The following is a 15833-nucleotide window of genomic DNA, read 5'->3' as shown; positions in this document are numbered from 1 at the left end:
AGAGACAAAGACGGCCACTACATAATATTGAAAGGATCTATCCAACAGGAAGATATAACCTTGATAAACATATATGCACCCAATATAGGAGCACCAAAATATATTAAAAATCTTCTGGAGGACTTCCAAGGAGAAATCGACAACAATACAATCATAGCTGGGGACTTCAACACCCAGTTGACAGCACTGGATAGATCCTCTAGGCAAAAAATTAGCAAGGAAACAGAGACTCTAAATGAAGCACTAGACCAAATGGATTTAATAGATATCTACAGAGAATTACACCCCAAAACTACAGAATACACATTCTTCTCAAGTGCACATGGGACATTCTCAAAGATAGACCACATGATAGGACACAAACTAAATCTCTACAAGTTCAAGAAGATTGAAATCATATCAAGCATCTTCTCAGATCACAATGGCATGAAACTAGAAATCAACTGCAACAAGAACATGCAAAGACATTTCAACACATGGAGGCTAAATAGCATGTTATTAAACAATGAATGGGTCACCGAGGAGATCAAGGAAGAAATCAAAAACTTCCTGGAAACCAATGAAAATGAACACACAACAACACAAAATCTATGGGATGCAGCGAAAGCAGTTCTGAGAGGGAAGTTCATAGCACTACAGGCCTACCTCAAAAAACAAGAAAAATTTCTAATTGACTGTCTAACCTCACAACTTAAAGAATTAGAAAGCAAACAAAAAGAAAACCCCAGAGCAAGTAGAAGGAAGGAAATAGTAAAGATCAGAGCAGAAATAAATGACATAGAGACCAAAAAAACAATTCAAAGGATCAATGAAACAAAGAGCTGGTTTTTCGAAAAGATAAACAAGATTGATGGACCCTTAGCTAGACTCACCAAGAAACAAAGAGAGAGAACCCAAATACACAAAATCAGAAATGAAAGAGGAGAAGTAACAACCAACACCACGGAAATACAAAAGATCGTTAACAACTACTATGAACAACTATATGGCAACAAATTCGACAATCTCAGCGAAATGGACAAATTTCTAGAAACACACAGTCTCCCAAAACTATTCCCGGAAGAGATAGAAAACTTGAACAGACCAATAACAACTAAGGAAATTGAAGAGGTAATCAAGACTCTCCCAGCAAACAAAAGCCCAGGCCCAGATGGTTTCACGGGGGAGTTTTACCGAACATTCAAAAAAGAACTAACACCCATTCTCCTCAAACTATTTCAAAAAATTCAAGAAGAAGGAAGACTTCCAAACACGTTCTATGAGGCCAGCATAATTCTAATTCCAAAACCAGAAAAAGACACTACGAAGAAAGAAAACTACAGGCCAATATCCCTGATGAACATAGATGCCAAAATCCTGAACAAAATACTAGCAAATCGGATCCAGAAACACATCAAAAAAATTATTCACCATGACCAAGTGGGATTCATTCCAGGGATGCAAGGCTGGTACAATATTCGCAAATCAATAAACGTGATACACCACATAAACAAAATGAAGAATAAAAACCACATGATCATATCAATAGATGCTGAAAAAGCATTCGACAAAATCCAGCATCCATTTCTGATAAAAACGCTCAGCAATGTAGGAATAGAGGGATCATATCTCGACATAATAAAGGCCATATATGAAAGACCTACAGCCAACATCATACTCAATGGACAGAAACTAAAAACATTTCCATTAAGAACAGGAACAAGACAGGGATGTCCACTTTCGCCACTCTTGTTTAACATTGTACTGGAAGTCTTAGCCACAGCAATCAGACATGAAGAAAAAATAAAAGGGATCCAAATTGGAAAGGAGGAAGTGAAACTGTCATTATTTGCAGATGACATGATATTGTACATAGAAAACCCTAAAGACTCCATCAAAAATCTACTAGACTTAATAAATGAATTTGGCAAAGTAGCAGGATACAAAATTAACGTCAAGAAATCGACGGCATTCTTGTACATCAATGATGAACTCACAGAAAGAGAAACTGAAAAAACAATCCCATTTACCATCGCTCCAAAAAAATTACGATACCTAGGAATAAACTTAACCAAAGAAGTAAAGGACCTATTTGCAGAAAACTACAGGTCATTGAAAAAAGAAATAGAGGAAGATATAAAAAAGTGGAAGAACATACCCTGTTCATGGATTGGAAGAATTAACATAATTAAAATGTCCATACTACCCAAAGCAATCTATAGATTCAATGCAATCCCCATCAAAATACCAACGACATATTTCATAGAACTAGAACAAATACTTCAAAAGTTCATATGGAACCAAAAAAGACCCCGAATAGCCACAGCAATCTTGAAAAGAAGAACAAAGTTGGAGGGATCACATTACCAGATATCAGGTTATACTACAAAGCGACTGTAACCAAAACAGCCTGGTACTGGCACAAGAACAGGCATATAGACCAGTGGAACAGAACTGAAAACCCAGAAATGGACCCAAGGCAATACGCTCAATTAATATTTGACAAAGGTGGCAAGAGCATACAGTGGAGTAAAGACAGCCTCTTTAATAAATGGTGTTGGGAAAATTGGACAGCTACATGCAAAAAAATGAAACTCGACCATCAACTTACACCATACACAAAAATAAACTCAAAATGGATAAAAGACTTAAATGTGACCCGTGAATCCATAAAAATTCTAGAAGAAAATGTAGGCAACAAAATTTCAGACATCATACACAGCAGAATTTTCACTGATACATCACCTAAGGCAACAGAAATAAAGGAGAAAATGAACACATGGGACTACATCAAACTAAAAAGCTTCTGCACAGCAAAAGAAACGATCATCAAAATGGAAAGGCAACCCACTGTATGGGAGAACATCATTGCCAATGATGTATCAGATAAGGGGTTAATTTCCAATATATACAGAGAGCTCACACAACTCCACAAAAGGAAGACAAAGAACCCAATTAAAAAATGGGCAGAGGAGCTGAATAGACACCTCTCCAAACAGGACATACAAATGGCCAAGAGACATATGAAGAAATGCTCAACATCACTAATCATCCGAGAGATGCAAATTAAAACAACAATGAGGTATCACCTCACACCTGTCAGAATGGCCGCCATCAACAAATCATCAAACAACAAGTGTTGGCGAGGGTGTGGAGAAAAGGGAACTCTAATACACTGCTGGTGGGAATGCAGACTGGTGCAGCCGCTATGGAAAACAATATGGTGCTACCTCAAAAAATTAAAAATTGAACTTCCATTTGACCCAGTGATCCCACTGCTGGGAATATACCCTAAGAAGCCTGAAACACCAATCAGGAAGAATATATGTACCCCCATGTTCATAGCAGCACTATTTACAATAGCTAAGATCTGGAAACAGCCCAAGTGTCCACCAGTAGACGAATGGATCAAAAAGCTGTGGTACATATACACAATGGAGTACTATGCAGCGGTAAGAAAGAAAGATCTCTTATCCTTTGAGACGACATGGAGGGACCTGGAAAGTATTATCCTAAGTGAAAGAAGCCAAGCAGAAAAAGACAAATACCACATGATCTCACTTATATACGGAATATAATGAACATAACAGTCTGAGGAATACAGTAGACCCAGACACATGGAAGTAGGGCACAGACTGACATCCCTCAGAAGAGGGGATGGGGGGTGGGGGGGTGGGAAGAGATAAACCACAGAACTTATATGCATGTATGCATGACCAATGGACATGGACAACTAAGCCGGGGACAGGGTGGAGGGGGTGGGGTGGGGGGTGCCAATGGGGTAAAAAGGTAAAATATCTGTAACAAAAAAATAAATAAAAATTCATAAAAAAAAAAAAAAAAAAAAGAAATTCTGGAGGAAGATGATGAGACTCTGATCTAAGGCAAAGGAAAAGTCACAAGTGTGTACCATGACCTACAAAGCCCTATATCACATGACTTCCCACCTCCCCTTACTCCTATGACCTCATTTCCTACCACTCTTGCCTTTCCCCCCCACCCTCTGTTCCAGCCACACTGGCATTCTCAGTTGTTCCTCTAGCATACCAAGTACACTCTCACCTCAGGGCCTTTGCACTTGCTTTTCTGTCAGGAACCCTCTTTCCCCAGATAGACACATGGCTTACTCCCTTCATTTCATTAAACTGACATTTCCACAAAGACTTCCTTAACTCTAAAAAAAAAACAAAACCTGCAGCCCTGGCCAGTATAGCTCAGCACTTAGACCAATGAGCCCTGGGACCAAAGAGTCTCTCTCAGGTTCAATTCTGGTCAAGCACATGTACCTTCATTGTGGTTCAGACCCCAACCTGGTTGGAGTCGTGAATGAGGCAACCAGTCAATGTGTCTATCTCACATCGATGTCTGTCTGTCTGTCTCTCTCTCTCTCTCTCTCCTTCCCTCCCTCCCTCTCTATCTGAAGATAAATGCAAAAATATCCTTAAGTGAGGATTAAAAACAAAACAAAACTGCACACACTCTGGGAGTCTATCTCCCTTTCCTTGATTTAATTTTCTAAATAGTTTTTTAAATATTCACTTAGGTGTTTGAGTTTGAAGTGATGTGATTAAGTGGTTAAAAAAAACAGGAGAAGTCTGGGATGGAGATCTGGATTTGGGAGTCAGTGGCAACTTGGTTGAGAAGGAGGACAAGGCTGGAACCCTGGTGACCACCTATGTTTAAATAATGAACAGAGGGAGAGGCGGCTGCTTAGGAAACTGATAAACACTGAGCTCAGCTTCTAACAGAGCTGGGGGATGTATGCTGACTGCCAGATATATATGTACATACAGGTATCTATATCTATATCTATATCTATATCTATATCTATATCTATATCTATATCTATATCTATATCTATATCTATATCTATATATGTATTACAACGTTTTTTAAAAGTTTAAAACAAAGATACTGAGAGTCAAGGAATTCCTCTTAGCAGAGGAGGAGAATCTATCCCTCCCCAAGCAAACTCATAAAATCCTCCTCCTCAGCACAGAGAGCTCAGGCAATCCAAGGTCATCTGTTCATTCTGAAAGTCTGAAGAAATTTACATTCTGTTTACAAGTGGGAGGAAAAGTATAGATTGTGGGACTACTCACTATACTTTCATTAAGACCAGACATGGTAGGTGGGAAATGATTGGGTGAACTTGAGCAGAAAATACTGCCAATGTGGAAAACTTAAGCCAAGAAACACAAGAATTTTTTTCAGTTGCCTAAGTAATTCAAGCCAAAACAGGTATTGTGCCTGAAGAATTCTGGATAATTATAGCCATTCTAACTCAGCCTATATCACTGACAAAATCCTCCTTAAAAGAGCCTAAAATATAATATGCATACCTGAAAGCACGATCCCTCCCCACTCACCCCCAGTCAATTTATCTATAAAAGGAATACAAATGTGTGGGCCTAGACAGCTCCCCCTTGAATACTTATCTATCTGTGGAGCCAGAGGAGGCAAGTCATTGCCATGGAGATCAATTCTAATTTCCGCCCATTTATCTGTTCTCCTTTCTATCTTAGACAGTGGAATGTGAAGAGAAACTGGACTAAACCACCCCAGCCCCCAAAGTCCTTTCCCTTCTGAAGCCTGTGAATGCAAACATTGGGATATATGGCCTTCCCCAGTAGTTCAAAGTTGGAGCCATTCCCTTCAGTCAGTCAGTGTTTCTTTATTCTCTAAAGTCCATGATACAAAGTATATCTGTAAACACTGAACTGTGGCCAAAAGAGAAGGCTGATATTATAGGATGGCTCTTTACCTAGAAAAAGGTACTCAACACATACAACTTGGATTTCTCTGCAGTGAGCCGGCCTTCCCTAATCAACATTAAATTCAATTTTTGTCCTTAAAGTTTCATCACAACTGAATTTTTCTCTCACTTGTAGTTCACTATGAGCAATTCAAACATAAAATCAGTTTAGTTCCATGACCACAAAAAGACTACACAACTTTTTTTTTTTTAAAGATGCTGAATTGAGTTTCAACCACAGTCAATTGGCTTCTTTGTATGCAATGAAAGGGGCTGACATGTTCAATTAAAGCCCAATCATCCTGTGGGGAGATGGGGGAGGGGGATCAAAGCCTCAGACATGCTTGGAACAAGGATGTTTCTGAATGAATATCTCACAACTAACATTCCCAAGGCCTGCTATACTTTTTTTACTAATCATATAACTTATACACACAATGTAACAATTATATTGGGGGGGGGAATGAAACATTTAAAACAAATTTTCCCTAAATAATAATACCATGTGAGAAAATAAAATGATTTGGAAAAAAATGTCTTCATTATTTACAGACTATATACTTTTTCCATTTCAAACTAAAAGAAATTGTAATTAGGAAACAGTATGAAGCAAAAAGAAAACACTAAATCAGTCTTCCTGAAATTATTTTATATTTTCACTAAGAAAAAACTGTAATGCTTATACAATGCATATTTTTCTATTTCAAAGAAAACCTCCCAAGATTTTAATTAGAAATCACATGTAGAAAAAGTGAAAAAAAAAATTAGTCTTCCCTCAAATAATTTCATTTTCTCATAAAATGTTTTTCGCTAGGAAAAATACATGTAATACTTAAATACTGTAGAATTTTTTTCCATTTAATCAAATCAGCAATTAAATTAGAAAGTATCATGAAATTAAATATTAACTGCATATCTCTTAGTTCGAAAAGTACCTAACTGTCATTAAAAAAGGTTAGAATACACATGCATATAAACCTACACTTCCCTGTACCACTTTCCTTTTAAAGTAAGATTAAGCCAGACAAGAAAATTACCCCAGTTCTATAGGCCTACATCAAAATTGGAAAATAAATCGTCTGTCTCATATGACCTGGTGTTTTTTTATGCTTTTATTGGTTTTAGAGAGAAAAGAAGGGAGAGGCAGAGAGATATAGTAAAATCAATCAGCTGCTTCCTGCAATTCCCCCACTGGGGGGGGGGGGGTCAAGCCTGCAACCTGGGCATGTGCCCTGACCAGGAATCAACAGGCAATGTATTGGTGCATGGGACAATGCCCAACCAACTGAGCCACACTGGCCAGGCTGACCTGGTGTTCTTTATACTGCAGATACTGTTACTAGACCACATTTGTATGTAGTAAGTTAAAAGAGCACCAACATCTTTAAGGATTCTTTAACTTAATCCATTTTGAGGCATGAGATGATGTAAAAAGCACATAGAGAATTGAGAAAGAAAACCATATATATTTAGTCCTAAACTATTTGTGTATGTGACAGTCTAAGTGAAGTCGGTTATTAATCTACCTGTTCAAAGTAAACAAAAAACAGTAAAATAAGGAATAAAATGGAAGTTAAAAAAAAGTAAACGAGACAAATATAAAGCAATCAGTATTGCCCAGTGGTACAAAAATCACTGATTTCAACATAGCATAGATGTTTCTTTTTTCAAATAATCAACAATTCTAGGATTATTTAAAGAAATATATTATTAATACCTGAACTTCCGAATCAAAAGAAAAGAGGTTCTGTCTTCCATCTCCTCTACTGAGTTTATTTAGCTGTTCAGTTTCTCTTCCATACTAAAAATTTAAAAATATATATTTACATATATGCACATACACAATAAACATTACTTTATTTCCTTCAAAAACAGTATTAAATACCATTTAAATGTATAGTTTCTATGAAACTATCAATCTGACATGGCTTCAAAAATATACTGTTCTCCATTTCTATGTATTTAGATAGATAAAGAATGCTTGCTGGCAGAGAGTCACTGTCACTGTGACCCACAATAAGCTATATAGATCAAGAATATTTCTCAACCCATAGTAGCACAAAAAGGAATCCAAGAGACTTCTGATGCAAAAGAGAAATAAACAAGACAGAAAACACTATCTTTTACATATCCATGGTGCTAGCCATAGAATATTATATACAATTCTGATTCTGTCACCTTAGGAAAAACATAATGGGTTGTACAGTCTGAAATGACTAAGAGTCAGAGGGGATAAAACCTATAAAATCATAGAAAGTCTTGATCAGGAGATCATGAGTATGTTCCTAAATTTTGGAAAATAGCTTTGAAGCTTAAGAGAAGCATAACTTTAAAATATAAAAAGTTACTTCTAAAATTGTGTCCAGGAAGAGGAATAAAGCAAAAATAAATAGGTTTGACAATGATTTAAATAAATAAATGGGTTATTAAACCTTCTAATATACTGTATTATAGAGTCCACAGAGTAAAATATCTAACCCGACTAAGATAGGTAAGATAATGACCTCTATGCTTTCAAAATCAGCTCATTTCAAACTCTAAGGAGCAGAGTAATTAACACAAATGATATGTTCACCAAAATCTTTATCTGATGAAATCAACATATGTAAATATTAGACTGAATATCATGCTCAATCTGCATCAACAGTCCCTTGAAAGAAGAATATTTATTTTATGAATGACATCAAATTCAGTCAGCCTTCTATGTGTGAGTTCCACATTTACAGATTCAACAAATCACAGATCAAAAATATTTTTTAATGTTACACTGTTGCTGAGGTGTACTATGTAAGTAGTCCAAAAATGGTTGCGTCTGTACTGAACATGTACAGACTTTTTCCTGGTCATTATACCCTAAACAGTTTAACAGCTATTTACATAGAATTTACATTGTATTAAATATAAGTAATCTAGAGATGAGTTAAAGTACACAAGAGGATGTGTGTAGGTTATATACAAATACTATGCCATGTTATACAAGGGACTTGAACATCCTCAAATTTTGGTATCTCTCAGGGTCCTATAACCAATCCCATGAAGATACTGAGGGATAGCTGTAATTGAACTGAATAAGAAGTAGCAAATAAAATTAATAAAGTCACAACAATCTAGAAGTACTTCCTGGTATCTAGGGAAAAAAAAAATTTCCAAACTGTTAGTTGGCACTTTACAAGTACAACTTTAGGAGTATAACATTTCTTTTAAAATCTCTACCTGTTGCACTAATTTGCTGTGGTTTTTAACTTAGAAATGACATTGCCAAATGGAATCCAGCATTAAAATTTTAATAGCTAATCCTGTACTGTCTCAGTTGAAGGCAAGTTGCCATAAGAAAGATGTACCTTCATCAGTTCCGGATGCATGCTCCTTTCCAAACTGGCCATGATGTTCTCGGCTTTACCTTGGCTGCTAGTTTCATCATCTGTAAATTAATTAAAAGCAGATGTTCCAAATCATGCAGACCATTAGTAATCCCTAAGAGAACCATCCTAACTATCTCTCCCACTCCATCCTCACGTACAATATTTATTGCAAAGAATTTTGATTATGAAAGCATAGAAAAAATTTTAATGGACTTTTGAAAATCTGCCATGACTTCACCACCCATTTTAGCCTGGTTATATTTCATGTGTCAGACATACAGTATCAACTCTTTTAAAAAAATCTATCAGTCCAGCTGTTATGCCTCAGATGATTCCAGGTCAGGGCACATGTCTGGGTTGTGGGCCCCATCCCCAGCAGGGGGCGTGCAGGAGGCAGCCCACTGATGTTGATGTTTCTCTTCAGTGTTTCTATCTTTCTCTCCCTCTACCTTTCTCTCTCTCTAAAATCAATAAAAAACAATTCAAAAAATCTTATCGCCCTGGCCAGTTTGGCGCAGTGGTTGGATCATCAGCCCGAGGACCAATTAGTCTGGGTTCAATTCCGGTCAAGGGCACGTACCTCGATTTTGATCATTCCTGGCCCTGGTCGGGTCGTGTGGGAGGCAACCAGTCCATGTGGTTCTAGCATGTTGATGTTTCTCTCTGTCTCTCTCGCTCCCTCCCTCCCACTCTATCTGATAATAAGTAGACAAATATCCTCAGATGAGGAATAAAAAAAAAATCTTATCAACCTCCATAGTAACTTTTAATAAAGAAGCAAGTCAACCTTCAAGATTAAGAGTTCTATATTCATCCTACACAACAGACATTTCCATGGTTTAAAGACAAGGGCTTTACCTCAATAACGAGTCATTTAAAGAGTCTGACCTTGTGCTGTTTCTACCGTCTCCTTTTTCTCTTGCACTAAACTGTCGGTACTGATCTGGATAATCTTTTTCAAAGTTATCAACCATTCCTCCATTTCCTGCTCATTTTCAGCAGCCAGATAATGGCTGTACTTATCTAACATCTTGAGTTCAAAAGCATGACGGCGCATTTTGGGGCACTAGGGGAAAAAAAGAAAGCATGTGTTCAGTTAGTTTAGTTGCTCTTTTAATATTAAATTTCATTAATGTATTTATTTCTACCTCAGACCAGCACACAGGTACACCAATACTTTAATGAAATAATTGCTTCTTTCAACTAGAAACTACGAGACAATGGATGACCATGTCAAACATCTTTTTTGTTTCCCCAGTACTGAGCACAGGATATATGCACACAATCAGTATAAAATACTACTTGTTCAGTGAGTATTATGGTTTAAGGCCTTTTGACATCCACCACATTTAGATAATCAAGCTGCCACATAAAAGTAACCAAATGATGCCTTGGCCGGTTTGGCTACATGGTTACAGCATCAACCCATGGACCAATGAGTCACAGGTTCGATTCCGGTCAAGGGCACGTACTCAGTTGCAGTTCATCCGGCCCTGGTTGGGTCATGTAGAAGGCAACCAGTCGATTTGTCGCTCTTATATCGATGTTTCTCTCTCTCTCTCTCCCTCCAACACTATCTGATGATAAATAGAAAAATGTCCTCAGGTGAGGATTAAAAAAAAAAGTAACCAGATGTTCTTTAATTTCCACCCTGCTTAAAGTTTGCCTTGCATATTTATAAATATTAAAAATTGGGCCTTAAAAACAAGCTTAAATGTGACCTGAAATAAATCTGGTACTTGCTTTATATCATAACATAAAATGCAATATCAAAATGGAATTCACTTTACCATGCATGATATGCACAAAAGAAAACTATTCTCGATCCACATTAAATTGTGGCTCCCAGTAACAAAATATGGTAATGGTCAATGCTGAATACTAGCACACAAGGTAAGTAGAAAATGCCTCCGTTCTTCAAGCATGATGACACATTCTCTTATATTACTACCTTCTCTGTCATGACCAAAGAAACGACACACTCCCTCTCCCAAACACCTCAGTGTTAGTTTTAAAAAAGGCTTATGAATCAATAATTTCCCACTGCACAGTCATTATTCAAGAAGGAGCCAAGAAATTTCCTCCTTCTCATCATCAAAGTACAGTAAAGGATGACATCAAACTGCTGTAGCAAGTCATAAAGATTAATATATTTTTTAAATATTTGAGAGAGGGGAATCATAAATAGATGAAGAAAGCAGAGCCTAGGAACACTATAAAGAAAGGTCAATCCAGACTAGAGCTAATAGATCATTTCTGTCATTTGTGTGTATCCTCTTTCTTTCAGTAAGATAAGAAAGCTATTTATATTTATATATAGAAGACATCTTCTAGTTACATAGATTTTCATATTCTTTTTTTTTTTTTTTTATCCTCACCGAGGACATTTTTCCATTTTTTGTTCAGGTAGAGTGGGAGAGAGAGAGAGAGAAACAGCGATGTGAAAGAAACACATCGAGCGGCTGCCACCCGCACAACTGACTGACCAGAGCCGGGGACAAACTGCAACCGAGGTACGTGCCCTTAGCGGGAACCAAACCCGGGTCTCTCAGGACCACAGGCCGACGCTCTAACTGCTGAGCCAAACCGGCCAGGGAGATTTTCATATTCTTACAAGATGTTTTTCATTTGGTTCTTATGATAATCTCATTTGATTTGGTAATAGACATCATTAATCCCACGTTACAGTTTTGAAAATTAAGATTCAGATAGGTTGAGGGCATTGAACCAACATCTCACGCCTCTTAATTATCCTTGTGCTCCTACTAGCCGACCATGCATGGTTGTGCCACCCTGGCTCTGTAATGGCTCCATCTCTTAGTCAATTGACTTCTTATTTAGATCATCTCTTTGCCCTGTTTCCCACCCCATCTTTGTCCATGCCCCCTCAGCAATGCAAATCAGCAAATATTTGTTAAGCCACTACTTTGTGCAAAACACTGCTAATTATTACAGAGGAAACAGACATAAATAAGAAGACATGGTCCCTAAAGTCTAAAAATGAATATGCAGAATTACCCACAAGTTAGAGTAGGATTCACAAATTAGAGTGTAATACAGGAAAAAGCAAAGTGGTCGCACAGGGGAAGTGGAGCTTAATTCCACTTGGTGAGCATAAGCAAAGGGAAAGAAACAGAAAATGTTTCATGGTAGAAGAGCTATTTGAGCTGAGTCTTAAAAGATGAGGTTCAAACAGGAACAAAAGGAGAAAGTATATGTCAAGCAGAGACACAAATGTAAGAAAGGCACATACATGTGAATCTCTATGCAGAGCTCAGCTTGGTATAACTAGAACATAGAATGTATAAGGGGACGGAGGGGGGATGAGGTTAGAGAGCTGGGTAAGGCCCAATCACTATGGCCCTGCAATGCCATGGTAAGACCTTTAGATCTCACTCTGCAAGACAGTAAGTGAAAGGCCAAAAGGTTTTGGGTAGATAAAAGTTAAGGACCCCACCTATGTCTTAGGAAGATAGACTGGAGAAGGACAACAAATCAGAAGGCAGGAAGGCAAGACTCTAGGCAAGAGAGGAGAAAATGAAAAACCAGAGGAAGGGCAGTGAGAATGGAAAAATGGTAAGAGATTCAAGAAGCCCTTAGAAGTCAGACTTCAAAGGACTGGGTAAATACCTGAATACTGGCACAGAGCAAGAGTGGGCCAACTGCAGAGGATTTTGAGTTGTCTAGTATAAACATATGATGCATGAGATGCCATTAACCAAGAGAGAAAAATGCTGAGGTTCTTAAGAGTTGATCAATAACCATTTCTGAGAAAGAGAAAGATTACCTCTATAGCCCTACCTGAACAACATCAATGCAGGCGTCCAAGTAGATGCAACCTTTAGATTCTTTTGAATTTTTTTCATCTTTATAAGAATTGAGAATATATGAACCATCAGGAAGTTGAGTTAAGTAAAAATACCGTCTCTTGAATACCTATGGGAGAAAAACCAACAATGATATATTTGTTACATATATGTTGCACTTGAACAGTTTCTTTGCACAAAAAAAAAACTTGGAAAGCTTGCCACAGGCATTATATCCGAACAATCTTCACACACCTCTTAAGAATTCATTAAGAATTATAGTTATCTTCATTATTAAGATGAAAAATTTGAGGTCAAGTGATTTACTCTCAGATAATCAAATATCTAGAGAAGAGGTTTTAACATTTTAAATTTATAAAGTATTTTGTATCTGAATTACTACCCACTTCACTATAGCATCCTTTTCTCATTTAATTGCAACCCATGACTGGATTCTTATAATTTCCATCGTATCATCACAAATCCAAGTATAAGCATAACATAATACATACACAAACATACTCCTCTATCATATATTTATATCTCACCTATGCTGTTCCAGTGTCCCCACTTCTGAAAGTCCAGCTTATAATGCACTCACTCAGAGTCATTAGTTACCTACCAATTGTTGAATGCCCTGAATGCTGAGATTTGAGTCAACAGGCCCAATAGGATTGTGCCATTTGTTTGTAATTGGGGATTCACAACAGCTAAGAAGTAGTCTGTTATTACGACTCACTGCAAAAGCCACAGGAATTGGGGAAAAGAAGACAGCCTGATTCATTCATGCTACCCCTTTAGTCTCCCCTAAAAAGTCTTGGACCTGATGAAAAAAGCGATAAAAGGGGATTCTGAGCCCTCTCTCTGATGAACCTATGCTTCTTCCAATAAGCCACAAATTTCAAGCTGTGTCAAGCACTTGTTATAGTAAAATTCCCCAGGATGATGAATCTAAAATAATGTCAGGGGATGTGAAGAGAGACTAGGAAAGAAAGTTTTGGTGACTGCTGAGAAAATATATTCCAATGCATCTTGCATTACTCGCAGGAGTTCACATTCAGATTTAAGCTTGCCATTTTCAATCACCCATCCAATTATCCAGTTATGATCTCTGACTATTTTAAGAGCTGTAATGATTAAAAAAGTATTATTTGGCAACATCATTCTTGAAAACTACTTCACTTCTGGCAAAGTACCTGAAACCTCAACAATTTATTTCTCCATAGCATAAGTAAACAAAATATAGAAACAGGGTAAGGGGCAATTATTTTTAGGAAAACCAGTAAATAGAAGTAATATGCTTGTATTTATGTTGGACTTGTTTAAACATCATTGATTTTGCAATGAATGACAAAAATATACCAGCGAGAGGAACACCCTAACAGGTTAGACTGGTAAATGTTACAGCTCCTATTTCAGGAAGTGGCCATTTGTCATATCAACAAAAAGGAGTCCAACCAGAAAATATCACTTTGTTTTTTAATGCCAACCAAGTAAATGTCATTACATTAGGATACAAACGTAGAAAATGCGCGTGCGTGTGTACATTTTCATACTTGATTCACCCATATTTAAGTTTACTGGAGCTACAATTTAAAAACTCTAGATTCATACACATACACATGGTAAATATATATAGAGAGAAATTTATATACATTTGCTTATTCTCATGACAATGGTTCATTCACATCTGTTATTAAAATGATGGAACCAGAAGACCTAAAATTACATTCTGAACTTACTTCAAATGAACAAACCACCACTTTTTAAAAAGTTATTATAGCCCTGGCTGGTGTAACTCAGTGGTTAGAGTGTAAGCCTGAGCACTGAAGGGTCACAGGTTTGATTCCCAGTCAAGGGTATGTACCTGGGTTGCAGGTTCAATCCCCAGCCCCGGCTGGGGCATGTGCAGGAGGCAACAAATCAATGTGCCTCTCTCACATCGATGTTTCTCTCCCTCTCTCCCTCCTTCCCTCGTTTTCACTCTCTCTAAAAATCAGTGGGAAAATATCCTCAGGTGAGGATTAACAAAAAAAAAAGTTGTTATATAATAACTATTTGAGAAAAATTAAAATACATTTTCCAAATATTAGTATGAAAAAATTATAACCAGATTAGAAGCTGAACAATGATCAAATCTAAAACTCAGTGGTACATTCTATAGAACCACTTACAGAGTCCATAGCCAGCAATAGAGAGGGGGCAAAGGAAGGGAAAAGACAGAGCAAACACTTGTGGCACAGAGTCAAATTATAGTCCGTAAAATTTTTTCATGCACAGCTGCCTCACCAAGCAAAGATGTTTTGTAGCAGCCGCCACTTCCAATATTAGCCAAGCACATCATTACAAAAGAGATGGAAAGGGATCTGAAATTACAGTAAATCACTTCCTGTAACATTGTAATTAGGTCTAAGTGTGACACTGAGGTAAGTAGCTCATGAATCTGTAGAGAGAGCAGATGCCTGCAAGTCATATGATCTTGAATTTCATCCAGCACTCCTGTTCACCAGCAGTGAAACTGTCCCCAAGACTCTGCTTTTCTCTCGTTTCCTCACTTGTAAAATGATGGGATCAGACTAGATGATCTGTAAGATCATTTTTTTATGATCTACAATTAATTTTATTGAAACTGAATGATTAACACAGCAGCCTTCCTAGGCTACGGGCCACACTCACCAAATGATTTACTACAGGCTAAAAGCACAGATGGAAGGAGGGGTACAGAGGGTAAAGAGGGGATAAATAGGGACGGAAGGGGATAAATAGTAACTTGACTTGGGGTGGTGAATACACAATACAATATACAGATGACGTATTATAGAATTGCACACCTGAAACCTATATAATTTTATTAACCAATGTCACCCAATAAATTCAATAAAATAAAATATAAATAAATAAAAGCATACGTTTGTAGAGTAAGGAGGTTTT

At 37.3% G+C, this 15833-nt stretch overlaps 1 protein-coding gene across 8 annotated transcripts in view; it reads right to left on the bottom strand.

Moving 5' to 3' along the window:
• Positions 1–15833, bottom strand: part of DOCK11 (dedicator of cytokinesis 11) — a 218800-nt gene that overhangs the window by 134781 nt on the left and 68186 nt on the right. For 7 of the 8 annotated variants that reach the window (XM_036270311.1, XM_036270309.1, XM_036270310.1 and 4 more), the window contains exons 7-10: positions 12898–13032; positions 9985–10162; positions 9076–9155; positions 7452–7535 (exon numbers count right to left, since the gene is read on the bottom strand). In XM_036270311.1, coding sequence (XP_036126204.1) covers positions 7452–7535; positions 9076–9155; positions 9985–10162; positions 12898–13032 — 477 coding nt within the window. Of the gene's footprint in view, positions 1–7451; positions 7536–9075; positions 9156–9954; positions 10163–12897; positions 13033–15833 lie in introns of those variants that run through there. The other variant, XM_036270316.1, reaches the window with a different exon arrangement.

This window comes from Molossus molossus, unplaced genomic scaffold, assembly GCF_014108415.1.
Source record: "Molossus molossus isolate mMolMol1 unplaced genomic scaffold, mMolMol1.p scaffold_m16_p_2, whole genome shotgun sequence".
Taxonomy (NCBI): domain Eukaryota; kingdom Metazoa; phylum Chordata; class Mammalia; order Chiroptera; family Molossidae; genus Molossus; species Molossus molossus.
Note: the sequence above shows the minus strand (reverse complement) of the source record. Positions and strands in the feature narration are given on the sequence as shown.